We start from the raw sequence: 19,437 nt of genomic DNA, 5'->3' as shown, positions 1-19,437 counted from the left end.
GCCCTTGAGTAGGGTCCAGGCTTTTTCTACGGACTCCATCTTCCTTACGTTGTTGAGTTTCTTTCCCACCATTTTCCTCATGGCATCATAATCCCCTTTTTTGAAGTTGAGTGTTGTCGTTGCGGTCCTTTTCACCTTTGATGATACAATTTATACCCTGCACTGGATCGTATTGTGATCGCTGTTCCCCAGTGGGCCTAGTACTGCCACCTCTTTTGCGGGTCCCCCTAGTCCGTTGAAGATTAGGTCAAGAGTGGCATCTCCCCGTGTTGGTTCCATGACCAGTTGTTCCAAGAAACAGTCCCTTGTGGCTTCCAGGAATTTGGCCTCCCTTGTGCAGTTTGAGTGCCCGATACTCCAGTCTATCCCAGACACTGTAGGAAAGTGGCGTGCGATAATATGAATAAAAATAGTGAAACAATGCATAATTACAATTTAATAGGTGGATTAAAACATAGTTTGAGTAACAAAACAAACATATTCAAATGAATAATAAAAATAATAAATATGATGGTATACTATTTACAGATAAATGACTTAAAAGGCACTGCAAGAAAGTGACATGTGTAGGGTTACCATATTTGTAAAGACAAAAAAAGAGGACACATGAGACCAGCACCCTAACTGAGACTAGCCCTATCTGCGTACGTTCTGGTTCAGCGGGAACTTGTCCAACTTTGTCTTGAATCCCTGGAGGGTGTTTCCCCTATGAACATAAGAACATAAGAATTGCCGCTGCTGGGTCAGACCAGCGGTCCATCGTACCCAGCAGTCCGCTCACACGGCGACCCTCTGGTCAAAGACCAGTGCCCTAACTGAGACCAGCCCTACCTGTGTATGTTCTGGTTCAGCAGGAACTTGTCCAACTTTGTCTTGAATCCCTGGAGGGTGTTTTCCATTCTATGCTTACCTTTCTAGGAGTAAAAACTGGGAATGACCTTACAGAAATGACCAAAACTGAAGCTAGCCATATCATCTTCCAAAGAAAACTGAAAATCCATGTGTTCGACACTTTTACTAAGGTGCGCTAACCAATTAGCATAGACTAACATGCACGCGCTAGCGTTTAGCACGCAAATCAGTTAGCGCACCTTAGTAAAAGGGCCTTAATCGCCTGTATCCTCTCCTCTTCTTCTACTCCCCCTCCCCTCCCACTTCCTCTCCCCCTCTTACCTATCTTCCTCCCTACTATCTCCCCTCTCTTTAAAGTCGCCTTGAGCCTTTATAGGTATGAGCGACACATAAATAAAAGATTAGATTAGATTAGATTAATTTTCCTTGAAGTTTTTCCCACATACACATACACTAGTGTTTTTAGTGCCGGCTGCCGCAGTAACAGCTACGATGCTCAAAGAATGCCTAAGAGCGTTCGAGCCGTTACCGCTGTGACTGGCGCTAAAAATGCTAGCGCAGATTTGTAAAGGAGGGGGATAGTAACGAGCAGGGCAATATCAGAAGAGCCAATGTCGTTGCCCTTTTGTTAAAGCAGTGTCTCAATTTTTCTCATACTTTTGCAGATTTGAAATTCTTTGCGTTTAAAGTTATAGAACCATTGTGGCATGGCATGGCAGTTCCAATTAGAGCAGGAACAACATTTGATTTTTGAGCTTAATGTTGTTACAATAGTGACGCATCGGAGGAAAGGCCCTGCTGGGGCTGGCCGTGAGAGCCTGTTTTGAGGCTGCTTCCTGCTGACCGGCTGCGCTCAGGAAAGGAAGGGAGGGAGGAGGACTTTGCGGCTCAGGACACTGCCGCTTCGGGGACATTATTTTCCCCACAGGTGATTTTTTTTGCTGGTTTTGTGAGAGTCCCAGTAAACTGAGACCTGGTTAACTGAGCTTCTACTGTACCACATGACCAGGGAAAGCCAGATGAGCCTGGGCCTTACATCTGTTCTCCCTCCTCTTCAGGGCTGGGGAAGGGGATAGCCCTGAGTCTATGGCTTCTGAGGATCCAGAAGACATGGACTGCTACTGTAGCCAACAATGTCATTCCTTGCGCTAAAGGTACAGACAAAGTGGGTGGTTGCAGGAGGGAGGTGCCTGTCTAACCATCTAACGTTTAAAAGAATTTGGGGAAAATTGCTATGAGCATTACTTACTTCGGACTAATAGTATAAAGTAGGAATTTGGCAGCATTTGAACTGTGTAGTAGGGAGCCGGCCGGAAGCTCCCTGCTTAACCTAATCCTTATGTGCTTTTCTTTTTGTTGCTTGATTTTGAGATTTATGGGACTTATGATACAAGAACTTGGAACTTTGGGTGATTTTAAAGGGAGAAAATCTGGACTGGCTCAATTTTGTGGCCATGGATTGAACTCTACTTTTTTTGTTTGTTTTGTTCTCTCTTATGAGATGATTTCTGGTGTACCTCAGAAAGTGGATTTACAAACTGGAGTGATTTTTATCTGTATTTTCTTGAAGGGAAGTTTTGAAGAGACCTTAGATCAGGACTGCCCAAGACCGGTCCTCGAGATCTACTGGCAGGCCAAGTTTTCAGGATATCCACAATGACTATGCATGAGAGAGATTTGCCTGCACTGCCTTCTTGGTATGCAAATCTCTCTCATGCATATTCATTGTGGATATCCTGAAAACCTGGCCTGCCAGTAGATCTCGAGGACAGGACTTGGGCAGCCCTGCCTTAGATAATCCTTTTAGTCATCTCAAAAGTTCCTAAGAAACCAGTTTCACTGAGAGGACGGACCTGTTTAAAGACGCTTACGCGAACTGCCCGAGAAACCAGAGAACCCTTATTATAACCTATCCATGGGCAATATCCACTCCAGACTTTACCATTTACACAAACCCTTTTGATATAAGCTTTGGCAGAAATAAGATAATTCTGGGAATAGTTCCATAAAAGGTTGTCAAAAGATAGGAGCTAAAATACTGGACACTAAGCAGGAATTCTGTATTGGCAATTAGATGCATGATTGCCAGTACAGAACACTAATGAAAGATTAGGTTACTTACCTCTGCTAATCTTCTTTCTTGTAAATATCCTCTGGAAGCTTCACCATAGGGTTGTGTATCTCTTTCAGCCTTAACTGCAGGAAACTCACAATCAAATTCCAGCTCCTCCCTCTGTGGTCATATCCCTGTACACATCCCTGGACTTCTAGTCGGTACCATAGCCAGGTATATCTAGTACAAACAGAAAAGAGAGGGGGGTCTGGGGCCACCACCCAGGGATCCCTCTAACCCCTCAAATCTTACTTATAAGGAACAAGCATGGGATACTCAGCAAGGCTGGTCAAAGACAGAAATCCAGCTTATCAGTTACTGGCAGGCGACTTGCGAATCGGACAGAATAGATGGGCAGGTGTGAAACTTCCAGAGGATATTTACAAGAAATAAGATTAGCAGAGATAAGTAACCTAATTTTTCGTTCTTGTACAATAACCTCTGGAAGCTTAGGAACATAGAGCAAAGTTGTCCCAATATCTCAGGGGGGGGGGGGCCCGATGAGCCTGCTGCCAGGACTGATGCCCCAAAAGCTGCATCTTGCTGAGCCACATCAAGTTGGTAAAACTTGGTCAATGTATGGAGAGAGGCTCAAGTGACTGCCCTGCAAATCTCTTCAGGAGAGACCACAGTGGATTTAACCCAAGAGGAAGCCATTCCTCTGGTAGAATGAGCCTTCACATAAGCAGCGGAAATGGCTGCACAGATCCATCTAGAGATGGTAGCCTTGAATGCAGCCTTGATGGGCAGGGCCTGCCAGAACAAACAGATGGTCCGAAAGGCGGAAGTCATTCGTGGTCTCCAGGTATCTCAGAAGGAGACGCCGCACGTCCAGAGACCACAAAACATGGTCCTTGGACTTGGAGCCCAACTGGTGAACCATCTTGCAGCCCTCTTCCAGAGAGGGGGCTCTGATCAGCCAGTCGTCCAGTTACGGATGGACTAGCACACCCTGTGAGCGCAGGTGGACAGCTACTACCATCATGACTTTAGTGAAGGATCTGGGCACTGATGCCAGCCCAAAGGGGTGCCGCCCAAGCACGTGGAATCTCAGAAGCCTGTGTTCTGGAAAGATCGGAATGTGGAGGTACGCTTCTGAGGTTCAAGGAAGCCAAGAACTCCTCCAAGCGCCACTGCTTCCACAACTGAACACACTATTTCCATCAGGAAACACGGAACTCATAGGAAGGCATTCACTGCCTTTAGGTCCAGAATAGGTTTCCAATCTTCAGAGCCTTTATTTGGCACGATGAAGTATACTGAGTATCTCCCTAAGCCCAAGTTATCTTTTGGAACAAGTTATCTTTTGCTGCCAGATCTAGCAATCTGCGAACTGTGACTCGCACTCTTCGGGCTCTTTCCAAATTTCCCATGGGCAAAGTCAAGAAGAAATTCATCGGAGGTCGGAAAAACTAAAGTCAGAAACCCTCTCTGAGCACTTTAAGGACCTACTGGTCCGAAGTCACCCTCTGCCACTCTGATAGGTAGGCAGACAATCAACCAACCCACCCCCCTCCCCGACCCGAGGGAGAGGTGCCAGAGTCAGAACTTCCTCTTGGGAGGGGCAGGATGGTTGTTTGAAGACTGTTGCCTAGCAAAGCGAGATCTGGAAGGGGCTCCAAATCGTTGTCCTGTTGCCGGGCACCCGGTGTACTGGTAAGAGCACTGGTAGGGACGAAAATTCAGCCATCCCAAACCCCTTGTTGGATGAAGTTTTGACCCAGGTAGCACCTTAGGCTTACTGTCCTTAACACTGGCCATGAGGTCATCCAAACCCTGGCCAAACAAGAGCAAACCCTTGAAAGGCAACCGGCTCAGCATAACCTTAGTAGAAGAATCACCCGACCACTGGCGAATCCACAGCATTTTCCGGGCAGAGACTGAATAAGCTCCAAGCTTAGCAAAAAACCTTCATCATGTCATAGAGGGCATCCACCAAATATTTCACCTCTGAAACTAGGAACTCAAGGTCCTGAAGGACAACCTCCTTGGGATCCTGGCGGAGCTTGGTGTGACATGCCCGGGCCACAAAGGAAGTGGCTGCTGTAGCTCTCACTCCTGCCGCAGCGGAATCGAAAAGGCGCTTGAGGACAAAATCAACCTGCCTGTCCTGAACATCTTTCAGGATGACCCCTCATCAGAGGGTAAGGAAGTGCACTTAGTGACCTGTGCCACAGCCAAATCCACCTTCAGCGGGACCAGTCGTTTGGTGAAATCCAGGTCCATGGGATACAATCACACCATGGCCCTAGCACATTTAAGGGGACCCGCCGGAGACTCCCAAACCTCTAAGAGTATCCTAACCAAATTCGGATTGTCTGGAAAGGAAGCGGAGAATGGACGCTGATCACTCATAACGGAACATTCTGCCTGTTCCGTATGGTCTGAATCCCGATTCAGGGTTCTGAGGGACTCAGAGATAATGTCAGGCAGGCAGCTGGTCTTAAATAGCCGGCGTACTGTTGGGTCATCCCAAAGACCTCGGGACCCACTTGCCTGGGGATCACTAAGATCCGCTAGGCTAGCCACATTTGCAGACTCTGCCGAATAAATATGTAACAGCAAAGGCACAGAAACCCGAAGCAGAAGCAATGGCGGAAATCGCCTGTCTGCTTTGTGATGCCACAGAAACAAAACAGAGTCATGCTGGAATCCAGAGGAGGGGCAGACCCCATCTGCTACACTGGATTCTGAGTGGAAGAAACAGGCATAGATCTTTTACTCCAGAACTGCACTTGCGTTTTGCAGAAGCTCCCTCCATACCCATTTTAGGCATCCCGGACGCAGCAACTGCATCTCCGATGGAATTGGAGGAAAGTAGGGCCTCTCCAGAGGAAGGGAGCGTGGAATTCGCGCACGCTTCACCCCCCCTCATGAGCTGCAGTGCACGTGACACACGGCTGTGATTCCGGCAGCCATCCGCCACAAAAATGGCATGAATCCATGCCATCCTGTCCTGAGGAGGCTATCTGTGAAATTTGGAGCAAAACCGAAGCTCTTAAGGTCAAATATACTTTTTAAAAGTTTTAAAGAAAATGGCCGCCACAGGTGCCAATTTTGCCTAAAAATGGCCAGGAGAAAATCACAGGGAACCTGAAAAAACAAACAAACAAACAAAAAAAAAAAAACAGAGATTTTTTGATTTTACAGGTTGGGGGGGGGGGGGGGGAGAGATCAAGGCATGCAGGAAAACCACCAAAAAGCCAGATTTCATAGCCCCTAAAAGGGCCTATCTCGTGGGCACACAGACACCACAGAGACATGTGCTGCAATAGAAATCAATGGCAAGCCAGCTAAACACAGAGCAAACAAGGAGATCAGTACCTCAGGAGCTGAGAAAACTAGATTTCAGATCTTCTGACTGCCTCACCCCAGATAGTGACTACCAAGACCTCTCAAGAAAATTAGAGAAGATACACGGTCCAGTTCCGATCCTGGCGCACCTCCATGGAACCAAAAATCCTGCGCCTGTCTACGCCTGTCTGGACGAACCCGGGGTGAGATGGCTCCCAATCCTGGAGACCCGATTTGATCTGCAGGCTGTCCAGAGGGCTTACTGCAGGTTTGCTAACAGGTACTGTATTTTTTGCTCCATAAGATGCACCGGACCATAAAACACACCCTAGATTTAGAGTAGGAAAACCAGAAAAAAATAACAAAAAAACATTCTGAACCAAATTGTGTACTAATATATACCAGGCTCTGCACCCATCCCCCCTCACTCCCTGCCAGGCTCTGCATCCTGTCTCCCCTTCCCTGCCAGGCTGTTCCTTTCATTTTTCATACACACACAATACACACAGCAGATATAAAGTATCAAAACTGACACATTTTGATCACTAAATTGAAAATAAAATAATTTTTCCTACCTTTGTTGTCTGGTGATTTCATGAGTCTCCTTCCTTTCTTTCTTTACTCAGGCCCAACAATTGTTCCTTTCTAATTCCTCCCTCCCATGTCCCAAGTTCGTGCCTCCTCACTGCCTTCCAGCCTTTGTCCTTCGTTCTCCCTCCCTTCCATGTCCCAAGTTCGTGCCTCCTCACTGCCTTCCAGCCTTTGTTCTTCAACCTACCTTCCTCCCATGTCCCGAATTCATGGCTCCTCACTGCCTTCCAGCCTTTGTCCTTCGTTCTCCCTCCCATGTCCTGAGTTCGTGCCTCCTCCCCTTCACTGCCTTCCAAGCCTTTGTCCTTCCTGCCACGCCGGACACTGCCTTCCTCCCTGCCGCGCTGATGAAGCCTGCCTACCCTCCACCGATTCCTCCTCCTCTGGCCGGGTCCACCGCCACAACTCAAAGAAGGTAAGGAAAGGGCCAGCATGCAGCGATTGCACGTCACCGGCCCACAAGCCTTCTCCCGACATCAGAACTGACGTCAGTTCTGACGTCGGGAGAAGGCTTGTGGGCCGGCGACGTGCAATCGCTGCACGCTGGCCCTTCCCTTCCCTTCTTTGAGTTGCGGCGGACCCGAGCCAGAGGAGGTGGAATCAGCGGAGGGTAGGCAGGCTTTAGCGTGGCAGGGAGGGAGGAAGGCAGTGTCTAGCACGGCACACTGGCCCTTACTTTCCCTTCCTGGAGTTGCAGCGCAGTGGCAGCCAGCAGGGAGCAGTGGCGGCAGGCAGTGCATGTACCCCCAAGTGGGACACTTTGAAAAGGTACACCTGGGTGAGTGGGGGTGTTTTATAAAAGTTACCTTTGCTTCATAAGATGCACAGAAATTTCCACCCAATTTTGGGTGGAAAAAAAGTGCATCTTCTGAAGCGAAAAATATGGTAAGTTTACTAACAGGTAACCCCCCAGAAGCAGACAATATTAGAGCAAAAGTCTGCGATCTCCTGCTGAAGGATATCCCCACTGGATGAATCCACAACATTAGGGCAAAACCCGTGCCAAAAATAAATTGAAAATTATTCATGAGCAGAAGAGACAAGACCCTTGAGCTGGGCTGCAGGAAACTAGACTGGAAATCCAGGGGTGTGTACAGGGATATGACCACAGATGGAGGGGGCTGGAGTTTGATTGTCAGTTCCCTGCAGTCAAGGCTGAAAGAGATACACAACCCTATGGTGAAGCTTCCAGAGGTTATATACAAGAATATAAGTCTGCATTTCACTGTTTTATTATTTATTCTAGTTTGCTATATTGCCTTATTTGCAGAGCAAGTCTAGACAATTTACAATAAAATCAGAAATTAAGAGAAAAGAATTCCATCAATGAACCAAAAAGAATTTACACATCCCCCAAGTATTCATATCACAGAATAAATAGCTTTCAATTGTATCCTACTGCTTCCACAGAACAAGAGGACGCTAGTTTCCTAATCTGCTTCCCAAACCTAAGCTGAACAGATATGTTTGTAAGGGCTGCTCTAACCTAAAAGTGAGGGCTCAGAACGCAAGAAAAAAAGCATGAGCTAAAAAGAAAAAGTTGAGGTTTTTTTTGTCTCTTCCCACCTTCCACCCCTAGGACTAACCTATAATCATTTGTAGATCGTTACACATAGAACGGAGTATATGGAATGACTAAAGGAGCCAAATACGTAATTTGGAGTGCTCGTATAAAGAGCCTTATGAGTGAAAAGCAAAATGTAATTCTAAACCCTTCTGGCATTCACATTGTAACTGCATTAGCACCTAAAGGCCACATCTAACGTCAGTGTAAACATTCTAGAACCTTTGCGCATACAAGTGCTGGGCACGTCCCTGACCCATGTCCAAACACCCTTGCAGTTATGCACCATAAATTTGCATGCTAAGGTTACAGAATATTAGCTAAGTGCAGTTATGCAACACATTAACTACAAATTAGGACTGATTAGCACCGGTCATTAGTGCTAATTAGCAGCTAATATGTCAATTAAACTACATAGGTATTCTAAATTAAACTATAGGTTTTCTGTACTTTGTGCTAAAATTTTGCATGAAAATTATAGGGGGAGGAAATTTGTTTCTTATAAGGTGATGTTGCTAATGACCAAAAAAATGGTTGTACATAGCCAATAAAAGATTTTTCCATATGCAATAAATTGTAGCAGGCTGGTTAACCTATGGTCAATTAGGTATTCTAAACACAGTTTTTCCCTTTATAATTTTTATGAAATCTTTTTGGTTTCAATGTTTGATATATTTTGAAAAACCTTTATGTGTTGACTGGGAATATTTTTATGTGTTGACTGGGAATATTTTTGCGAAAATTTTTTATGGGCTTTTCCTCCAAAAAGTGTCCAATTTTCTTTTGATTCTCACTCTGGGCCCCTTTTACAAAGCTGGAGTAGTGAGTCTCACACGGCAAACGCAACGCATCCCATTCAGTTCCTATGGGATTTGCCACGCTGGTACTTGCTACCGTGGCTTTGTAAAAGGAGCCCTTGACACTTTAATTACGCACAGCATGAAAAAGAACTTCCTACGAATTGCATCCAATCTGCTGGATCTTAATTTCATGGAGGCCCCCTGGGTTTTTTGTTGTTTGACAGGTTAAACTAGTGTTCCCTATTCATGATTTTTTTTAAAAAAAATTTTATTTATCATTTGTTACAATTAAATAACAAATATTCATGAATATCAACAGCATCTCAGCATATAAAATACACTAAGGGCTCCTTTTACAAAGGCTGGGAATAGCGCATGCTAAATCGCCACACGCTAGCCGCTACCGCCTCCTGCCATGATTTGCGGCTTGCTTACTATGTTACACAAAAACCTCCTAAACAAATAAAGATGAAAACTTAAACTTTCAGCAAAGGTTCATCCTTAATAAAATCTTCCAACTGGACATACGAAATAAGGCACTTGCATGGAAATTTTAAAAAGAAGGACGCTCCTTTCATGATTTTATACACTTCTACTGTATCCCCCTCTCAAATCATCTTGTCTCTAAGCTCAAGAGCCATAACCTATACAGCCTATCTTCATAAGTGAAGTACTCTTATCACCTTTATCATTCTGTCATCTTCCTCTGAACGTTTTAAAAGTTCTACTATATCCCTTTTTGAGACAAGGTTACTAGGACTACTACTGGACCACCAGGTAAGGCTTGGGGAGGGGCTTACAGGACTTAAAATATCTTAACCCCTCCTCTTTTACCTCCAGAAGATTCACCGACCTTCAGATAACCTTCCCCCAAATTACCCACCTTAACACCTTCCAATTAAACAAATACCATAAATAGATTGTAACCTACCCTCTCTAACTGCATTCCATATGTATTTTTCATACAGTTCTTCACTGTCAGTTTAATTTCCATCCTATAAGTTCACATAGAATTTTTCTTTTTTCAACCATCTTTATTTTCTCTTCTTTATTAATTTCCAGGTACTTTAGTTAGATTGTGAGCCTTCGGGACAGTAAGGGAATTTTTTAAGTACCTTCTTACTTCTCATTTATAATCTTAATGTATATTTTCTTCAAACCGCTTAGAACCTAACGGATGTAGCAGTATATAAGAAATAAATTACATTACATTACTGCTATTTATCATTTCTATAGCGCTGAAAGGCAATGTACATTTAACATTCTATAGATGGTCCCTGCTCAGAAGAGCTTACAGTCTAATTTGGAGAGACAGACAGGACATCTCAGGGTTGGGGAATTTCTGACAGAAGGAATGATACAATGGGTATAGGTATCAGTGTTGAAAGCAGCTTCAAAAAAGTGGGCTTTTAGCTTAGATTTGAATACTGCTAGAGCTGGAGCATGATGCATCGACTCAGGACTAATAAAGAGTCTTAGTTTTGTTCTCTGAATGCAAATGCATAATAGATGAGGGTATATTAATATACTAGTGTTTCAGCCCATTACATTAACGGGTGCTAGTAAAGCCTCCTTCCCTCACATGTTCTCTTCCATAGTTTGTCCCACCCCCACCCTACGAAGCCAGCTTGCCTGCCTGCCATCCCCCTGTTCAGTAGAACTCTCTCCCCCCCCCACCAGCAGCACCTCTTCCCTGCTCCCCCTATCCAGCAGCACCTCTTCCCTGCTCCCCCGGTCCAGCAACACCTCTTCCCTGCTGCCCCTCACTGTCTTCCATAGTTTGTCCCACCCCCACCCTCCGAAGCCAGCTTGCCTGCCTGTCATCCCCCTGTGCAATAGAACTCTCCCCTCCCGCCAGCAGCACCTCTTCCCTGCTCCCCCTATCCAGCAGCACCTCTTACCTACTCCCCTGGTCCCTCTTCCCTGCTCCCCCGATCCAGCAGCACCTCTTCCCTGCTGCCCCTCACTGCCTTCCATAGTTTGTCCCTTCCGCACCCTCCGAAGCCAACCTGCCTGCTAGCCATCCCCCTGTGCAGTAGAACCATCTCCCCCCCTCCCCCGCCACTATCTCCGCCATGCAGCCGACCCCATTGACCCTACCATCGTGAGACAGAGTGCCAGATGGGCTAGTGCTGGGACGGATCCAGTCTTACCAGTACGTAATTTGCATTAATATAGTCAGTGCTGGGGTCACTTCCTATATATTGAAGCCTCACCCTGTAATGATCATCTGAAAGGAGAAAGGAGAGGTGATTGAGAAAGGTGCGAATGGAGGGGCTGTGAAGAGGAGGAAGAGACATGGTATGTACTCACAGGGCAGGACATTGGTATATCTGTTCTTGGTCCTGTTCACTGGCTGCTCTGCTGTTGTCCTTGATTGGGTTGTGCCCATCCCCTCCCACCGCGAGACAACCGTTAAACCTCTGGCTCCAGCAGCGGCCGCATCACATTAAAGACGCTGCTTTGCGGCCTTCCCATGATCTGATTTCTTCTGCCACGCCGGCAGAGGAAACCAGAGCATGGGAAGGCTGTGAAGCAGCGTCTTTAGTGTGATGCGACCGCTGCTGGAGCCGGAGGTTTGTGCGTCTTGGGGTGGGAGGGTCAATGGGGTTTCGTGTGTGCCGGGAAAGGGTGCACGGGGGGGGGGGGGGGAGGCAGCAAACGACGGCGGAGAAGTTACAGTGAGGGAGGGAGGGAGTAGAAGCGTGCATGCGCACTCTTGCCTGCAGGGCCCTACAGCTCACGAAAAATGGAAGCACGCAGGTAAGAGTGCGCATGCGCGCTTAGCGTTTTATTATATTAGATCCTTGCTCTTTAAGTTGCTTTCTTTGGCTCTTATCTAATGGTGGAAGGTCATAACCCACTCTTTTGGACTGGTTTAGTATTATCAATAAGAAAGAGGAATTTAGGCAATGAGCATGAAACAACGACAAACTGAAGAAAGTGAAAAGTCCTTTTCCAGAAATCTTTGGAGCAACTCATCCAGTTTAGTACCGAATATAATTACATGATCCAAGTTTACAACATTGAATTGGGTTTCAGGGAAAAGCAGGAGTACACAGGTGACAGAAGTCCATGAGGTGACAGAAAATAGTTATTTCCATTATAGAATGTGGAAAAGATATAGAGAAAAACTAACCGACCACGTTGACTGGTCTGCACTACTCCCGACGCTCATTGAGTTCCATGAGCATCGAGAGAAGCGTGGGCCATCCAGTGTGGCTCTCTGCGCTAAAAACCGCTAGCGCGGTTTCATAGAAGAAAAAAATATTATAATAATAGCTTTGTTTATATCCCGTCATACCTTTTCAGTATTGAAGCGAACAGAATGATTACATGATACTGGGACAGTTACAGGTTTGTGAAGAGTGCAGGTGTATGGGGACAATAGAGCATTGGTTTGGGGTGGGATGGGAATAGATGGAGGGAAGCAAGGTTAAAAAAGGGAGAGGGGGTGAATTGGGGCTAGACATTGAGTGGAAGTTGGAAATTTAGACAAATTTATTTATTATAAAAACCAGACTGCATCTAGGGGAGAGTGTGGCACAGTGGTTAAAGCTACAGCCTCAGCACCTTGAGGTTGTGGGTTCAAACCCATGCTGCTCCTTGTGACCCTGGGCAAGTCACTTAATCCCTCCATTGCCCCAGGTACATTAGATAGATTGTGAGGGAAAAATGCTTGAGTACCTGAATAAAATGGAAATGGAATAAATAAAATAAAGACCTTAACACTGGTCAATTCCTCACCCTGTAATTCCATGGCATAGAGGTGTGCCTCTTGAGCCATCACAGGAAAGATCTCTTTCTCAATGGAGGTTGGCTTTAACTGTAAAAGAACACAAATGCTACTGTCATTAGCAGTGCTAAATAGGATTAAATCTCTTCTGCTCACGTCCATAGAGATTAAGAAGTACTGTACATTCACTGAAGGCCAGGAAGAACCATGTTACCATTAGCTCCCAGTATCAACTTCTGAAAGCAGCTCTTTCTCCACAGACAGCACTGCATACTCCAGGTGATGTCAACTGACGGACTTCTCTTCTAGCAGAGAGGTTTTAAAGAACCTCTCTGAGCATGTGCAAAAGAGCATATGCTGAGCTGCAGTGACAGACACCCTTAGCCTTTATTATTAGCAGAACAGCCATGTCTGCAGCCTCTTTGCTCCTCAGAGTTCCATTTTGGGGGGACGAGAATCGGGCTCACTCGCTCAAGGAGTGAGCATAAAAGTTGCTATACTGGGACAGACCAAAGGTCCATCAAGCCCAGTATCCTGTTTCCAACAGTGGCTAATCCAGGGAAAAAGTATCTGGCAAGATCCCAAAACAGTAAAACAGATTTTATGCTGCTTATCCTAGAAATTAGTAGCAGATATTCCCTTTTAGGAAATTAGCCAAACCTGTTTTAAACCCTGCTGAGCTAACTACTTTCACATATTCTTTGGCAACGAATTCCAGAGTTTGTGAAGAAAAATTTAGTAGTTTCATTGCATGCATCCTAGTCCTAATATTTTTGGAAGGAATAAATAAGTAATTCACATCTACCCTTCTTAGTTTCAAGTTTATTTTAAAAACTTTACAATATCTTTATAATATTGTAAACGCATTAAACCCAAATTTAAAAAAAATACAGTTTTCAACAAAAATAGGGTTTGTATTTGACAATTAAAATCTACGTGACATACTCAGACAAAGACGGACAGGAACAGATGGAAAAAGGGGTAGGAACTACAATATTTTGAGAAAAGAGAACAATTAAGGAAAAAACGACAGGGAAGGGAGCTACTACAATATTATTTGCAGGACAGCAACTTCTCCAGTCAGCAAGTATTTCTATCAAACCAGATAAAATCCAGAATATTCCTTTCGTCTCCATTTGCTTTCCCTCCTGAATACACTCTTCCCTCCATATTCGCAATTTCAGTATTTGCAAATTTCGGTCATTTGCGTTTTTTTAGGCCTGCGATCCCCCTAGTGAATCGCTCCTTCCCCGACCTCCCCAGACCTTACCGGGAGCGATCTTCCTACACAGACAAGCAGCCGGAGAGCTCGGGCAGCGATCAAAGTTACAGGAGGATCCGGAGAAGATTCTTCACCCCAGCCCTGCACCCTTCTGCCATAGCACTGAACATTAAGCCCAAAGCGAGCCAGTCCATGATGGTGGAGGAGAGCCTGCAGACCGGCAGATGCAGCTCCAGTTGCCCCCGCACCTCAAGTCCCTGAACATGCAGATGGAGGTCCGCAACGCCACTCGCCACATCATGCTGCATGCCAACCGCCTGGCCGTGCACATGTAGCATGAAATAATTTTATAATTTTGATATAATCTTAAAATATGTAGCCTGATATAGTTAATGTTACTGAAGTTATGAATTTGGAGTTATTGCCTGATTCTGAGGGACTTAAAGTAAAAATGATTTTATAATTCTGCTTGGAGTTAAGATTGATTTAAAAGTGAATTTCTGAGCACAGCCATCTGTTAGAAATGTGTTAAATGCCCCATTCAATATTACAAAAGCAAGGATTGAGCCCACTGCCTTCAGAAAGTGTTAAGCACACAAAGGACATTGGCTGGGATTTACTAACCTGCCTGATCGGGCCCAATCTGAGTCCAATCCAGGCAGGTCCGATGAATTCAGGAACGAAAAATATGCAGATGGGGGCGATAGGAGGAACGCCCCCATCTGCCTGCATGGATCGCTCTATAGCGATCTCCGCACATGCACAGACCATCTGTAGATGATCTGCGCATGCCCGTCTGAGACACAACCTTTTTTTTTAAACTTAAAAACTTTTTTTTGTTAGTTTTTAGCCCTGCTAGCCCGTGGTTTTAACCCACTTTAAACCCATGGGTTAAAACCACGGGCTCTCTGGGCGGGGAAGGCCAGGAGAGCTTCAAGGAAGTGCAGGAGAATGGCGATGCGGCAGGAGAGTTTCAGGGAAGTGCAGGAGAATGGCGATGCGGCAGGAGAGTTTCAGGGAAGTGCAGGAGAATGGCGATGCGGCAGGAGAGTTTCAGGGAAGTGCAGGAGAATGGCGATGCGGCAGGAGAGTTTCAGGGAAGTGCAGGAGAATGGCGATGCGGCAGGAGAGCTTCAGGGAAGGGCAGGAGAATGGCGATGCTGCAGGGGAGCTTCAGGGAAGGGCAGGAGAATGGCGATGCGGCAGGAGAGTTTCAGGGAAGGGCAGGAGAATGGCGATGCGGCAGGAGAGTTTCAGGGAAGGGCAGGAGAATGGCGATGCAGCAGGGGAGCTTCAGGGAAGGGCAGGAGAATGGCGATGCGGCAGGAGAGCTTCAGGGAAGGGCAAGAGAATGGCGATGCGGCAGGAGAGCTTCAGGAAAGGGCAAGAGAATGGCGATGCGGCAGGAGAGCTTCAGGGAAGGGCAGGAGAATGGCGATGCGGCAGGAGAGCTTCAGGGAAGGGCAAGAGAATGGCGATGCGGCAGGAGGGCTTCAGGGAAGGGCAAGAGAATGGCGATTCGGCAGGAGAGCTTCAGGGAAGGGCAGGAGAATGGCAATGCGGCAGGAGAGATTCAGGGAAGGGCAGGAGAATGGCGATGCGGCAGGGGAGCTTCAGGGAAGGGCAGGAGAATGGCGATGCGGCAGGGGAGCTTCAGGGAAGGGCAGGAGAATGGCGATGCGGCAGGGGAGCTTCAGGGAAGGGCAGGAGAATGGCGATGCGGCAGGAGAGATTCAGGGAAGATCGAGGCAGAGCAGGGCAGCATTCAGGGCGAGCAGGCAGGAGAGATTGCAGGGCAGAAAGCAGGGCTTCCAGTCAGAAAGATGTTTTCGACTGGTCCCCAGCAGTTGTTTCTTCAGGTGATCGGCCAGTCCAGTCGGATCGGAAATTTGGTGTTGTGAATCGCGTCCCAGCCTACTTTGCATGCATTTCAGCTCATTTGCATGCACAGATTCGAAGCAGATCGCAGGAGAGGTAAATGAATCAGGCTGGTTGGAAATTTGATAGTAAACTGATCGGTTTGCTTTGTGAATCTAGCCCATGGACCAGAGCTAAACAGAACTTTAACAGGATGTAGATCAAACAGAAGCCTTCCACACAAAAATCATCTCTGGACTGCAAGATCAAGCAAGAGCCCTTTCACACCAAAGTCATCTCTGGGCTACTCCAATCAGCAAGAATAGAAGCTCATCACTCGATTTTAAACCACTCAGACATAGATCCACACCACATTCAGCAAGGACAAGTAACAATACTCTGTATTAGGACATCCTTTCAAGCCACTGTAATTAAATCATCACCACGAAAGACCTAGGATCTATTTTTAGAACAGACCTCGGATTCTATTTTTAGAACAGGTCTCAGCCTTATAAAAATGAATCAAAATCCATTCTCAGGAGGGAAAGATACTCACTCTCCCTCAGGAACCAGACTGAATCAAGCTCTTTCCTCTTTCTCCGGGGATGTCAAGAGGAACCGCGGCTCAGCTGATCCTGGCAGGGGGAATCCCCATCAGCTTGCTTTTGTGTGTTTTTCATGTGGACGTTTTTATTTTTGAAAATGGCCAAAAAAAAATAGACATCCTAAGGGCCAAAACTTATAGATAGGTCATTTTCAAAAATAAAAGATAAGACATCTGGCAGTTTTGAAAATGGACTTTTTTCTGCTGGGTTTGTTGATGTCTTGCCCAAAACGTCCAACCTCAGACTTAGATTTCCTTTTGAAAATGCCCTTCTTTGTATATATTTGCTCCTGATTGTAGGGTTACACTCTTGAATGGGTGGGTGAGTCTAAGAATCCATGTGTTAGGTAATCTTTAAGAAGAGGGATACTGAACATAAGAATAGCCTTACTAGGTCAGACCAATGGTCCATCAAGCCCAGTAGCCCGATCTCACTGTGGCTAATCCAGGTCACTAATACCTGGGCAAAACCTAAGGTGTAGCAATATTCCATGCTACCGATATAGGGCAAGCAGTGACTTCCCCCATGTCTTTCTCAATAACAGACAATGGACTTTTCCTCCAGGAACTTGTCCAAAACTTTCTTAAAACCAGCTACACTATCCGCTCTTACCACATCCTCTGGCAACGCGTTCCAGAACTTAACTATTCTCAAAGTGAAAAAAATATCTTCTAATTGGTTTTAAAAGTATTTCCCTGTAACTTCATAGAGTGTCCCCTAGTTTTTGTAATCTTTGACAGAGTGAAAAATTGATCCACTTGAGCACGTTCTGCTCCACTCAGGCTTTTATAGACTTTAATCATATCTCCCCCCTCAGCCGTCTTTTTTCCAAGCTGAAAAGCCCTAACCATTTTAGTCTTTCCTCATACGAGAGGCTTTCCATCCCCTTTACCATCTTGGTCACTCTTCTTTGAACCTTTTCCAGCGCCACTATATCTTTCTTGAGATAAGGAGACCAGAATTGAATGCAATACTCCAGATGAGGTCGCACCATGGAGCGATACAGGGGCATTATAACATTCTTAGTCTTGTTAACAATCCCTTTTTTAGTAATTCCTAGTATCCTATTTGCTTTCTTGGCCGCCACCACACATAAGCGGAAGATTTCATCGTATTGTCTACGGTGACACCCAGATCCTTTTCTTGGTGGACCCTAGCATCCGTTAACTGTGATTCAGGTTATTCTTCCTAATGCATTTGTCCACATTAAATTTCATCTGCCATTTGTTGGGCACTGAGTCTTCCATTTTCCTAAGGTCTGCCTGCAATTTTTCACAATCTGCATGCGTTTTAACAACTTTGAACAGTTTAGTGTCATCTGCAAATTTAATCACCTACTCGTCGTTCCAATTTCCAGATCATTTATAAATAAGTTAAATAGCACCGGTCCCAGTACAGACCCCTGCGGCACTCCACTGTTTACTCTCCTCCATTGAGAAAAATGACCATTTAACCTTACCCTCCGTTTTCTATCTGATAACCAATTCCTAATTCACAACTGAACTTTGCCACCTATCCCACGACACTTTAATTTTCTCAGGAACCTCTCATCAACCAGCTCACCTTCATCCACGTTTATTCACATCTTCAAAGAAGTCAAGCAAATTTGTGAGGCAAGATCTCCCTCGGCTGAACCCATGCTGACTTTGTCTCATTAAATCATGCTTGTCTACATGTTCCACGATTTTATTTTTTGTAATTGTTTCTACAAGTTTGCCCGGCACCTACCAGTCTGTAATTTCCTGGATTTGCCCTGGAGCCCTCCAATCTTCAGATACTACAGACAATTTTAGCGACAGGTTACAGATCACTAACAGCAGGTCAGCAATTTCATTTTTGAGTTGTTTTAATACCCTGGGATATATACCATCCGGTTCTGGCAATTTATCACTTTTTAACTTGTCAATTTGGCTCAGAACATCTTCCAGATTCACTGAGATTTCTTTCTGTTCCTCTGCATCATCACCCTTGAAAACCATTTCCAGTTTAGGTAGATCTCTTACATCTTCTTCCGTAAAGACCGAAGCAAAGAATTCATTCAGTCTTTCCGCTATGGACTTATTCTCCCTGAGCACTCCTTTCACTCCTTGGATGATCAAGGAGCGAAAGGGGCGCTCAGATTTTTATATTTATTTACAGATGCATCATTTACTTACCTGCTTACGATTTAAAGATTTATTGGTAGCTCCCCTTACACCACTTAAGGCTGTGGTTCTGGAAGAACACCCCCCCCCCGCGACATAAACTCATTTCTCATTTATACTCCATGTTACAGGGTCCACCTAGGAGTGAGCAGTCTTATATGGTTAAATGGGAACAAGATTTGGGCCTTACTTTTGCGAATAGCATGAGAACACTTTTAGAATTTCTATTTCTATTTCTGCTACCCTGATTCTATATTGGTTGGCATCTGCATTGGTTCTATATTGATGGCATCTGCACCCTGTTCGTCTATTGCTCTTTTCTGTCGGAGAGGATGTGGGCAGAGAGGGATTTATTTTCATGTTTAGTGGAATTGTTTTTCCATTCGGGCTTTCTGGACACAATGTGCTCACACTTTTTCAGCTATCTTGAGACACCAAGTGGATCGGAAGTTGTTTCTTTTACAATGGTAGCCAGGGGACTTATACAATTCACACTTCAAGGTTTAAAAAGTCTGCTTGGCTGTTGCACGGAGAGAGACTGCACGATTGTGGACTTCTAAAGACTTACCATCTGTGAACTTGGATACAAATAAACTGTGGCATGCTTACTGTCTTAGTAAATTATCTGCTCTTCAATATAAACCAGCTATCTAGCTTTG

General features: G+C 45.4%; 1 protein-coding gene across 1 annotated transcript in view; it reads right to left on the bottom strand.

Moving 5' to 3' along the window:
• Positions 1 to 19,437, bottom strand: part of GMPPB (GDP-mannose pyrophosphorylase B) — a 106,841-nt gene that overhangs the window by 22,793 nt on the left and 64,611 nt on the right. Inside the window, exon 7 of the mRNA XM_033926525.1 lies at positions 12,962 to 13,040. Coding sequence (XP_033782416.1) covers positions 12,962 to 13,040 — 79 coding nt within the window. The remainder of the gene's footprint in view (positions 1 to 12,961; positions 13,041 to 19,437) is intronic.

The sequence above is a fragment of the Geotrypetes seraphini genome, chromosome 17, assembly GCF_902459505.1.
Source record: "Geotrypetes seraphini chromosome 17, aGeoSer1.1, whole genome shotgun sequence".
NCBI classification, from domain to species: domain Eukaryota; kingdom Metazoa; phylum Chordata; class Amphibia; order Gymnophiona; family Dermophiidae; genus Geotrypetes; species Geotrypetes seraphini.
The sequence above is the reverse complement of the archived record's forward strand: the minus strand, read 5'-3'. Positions and strand labels throughout refer to the sequence as shown.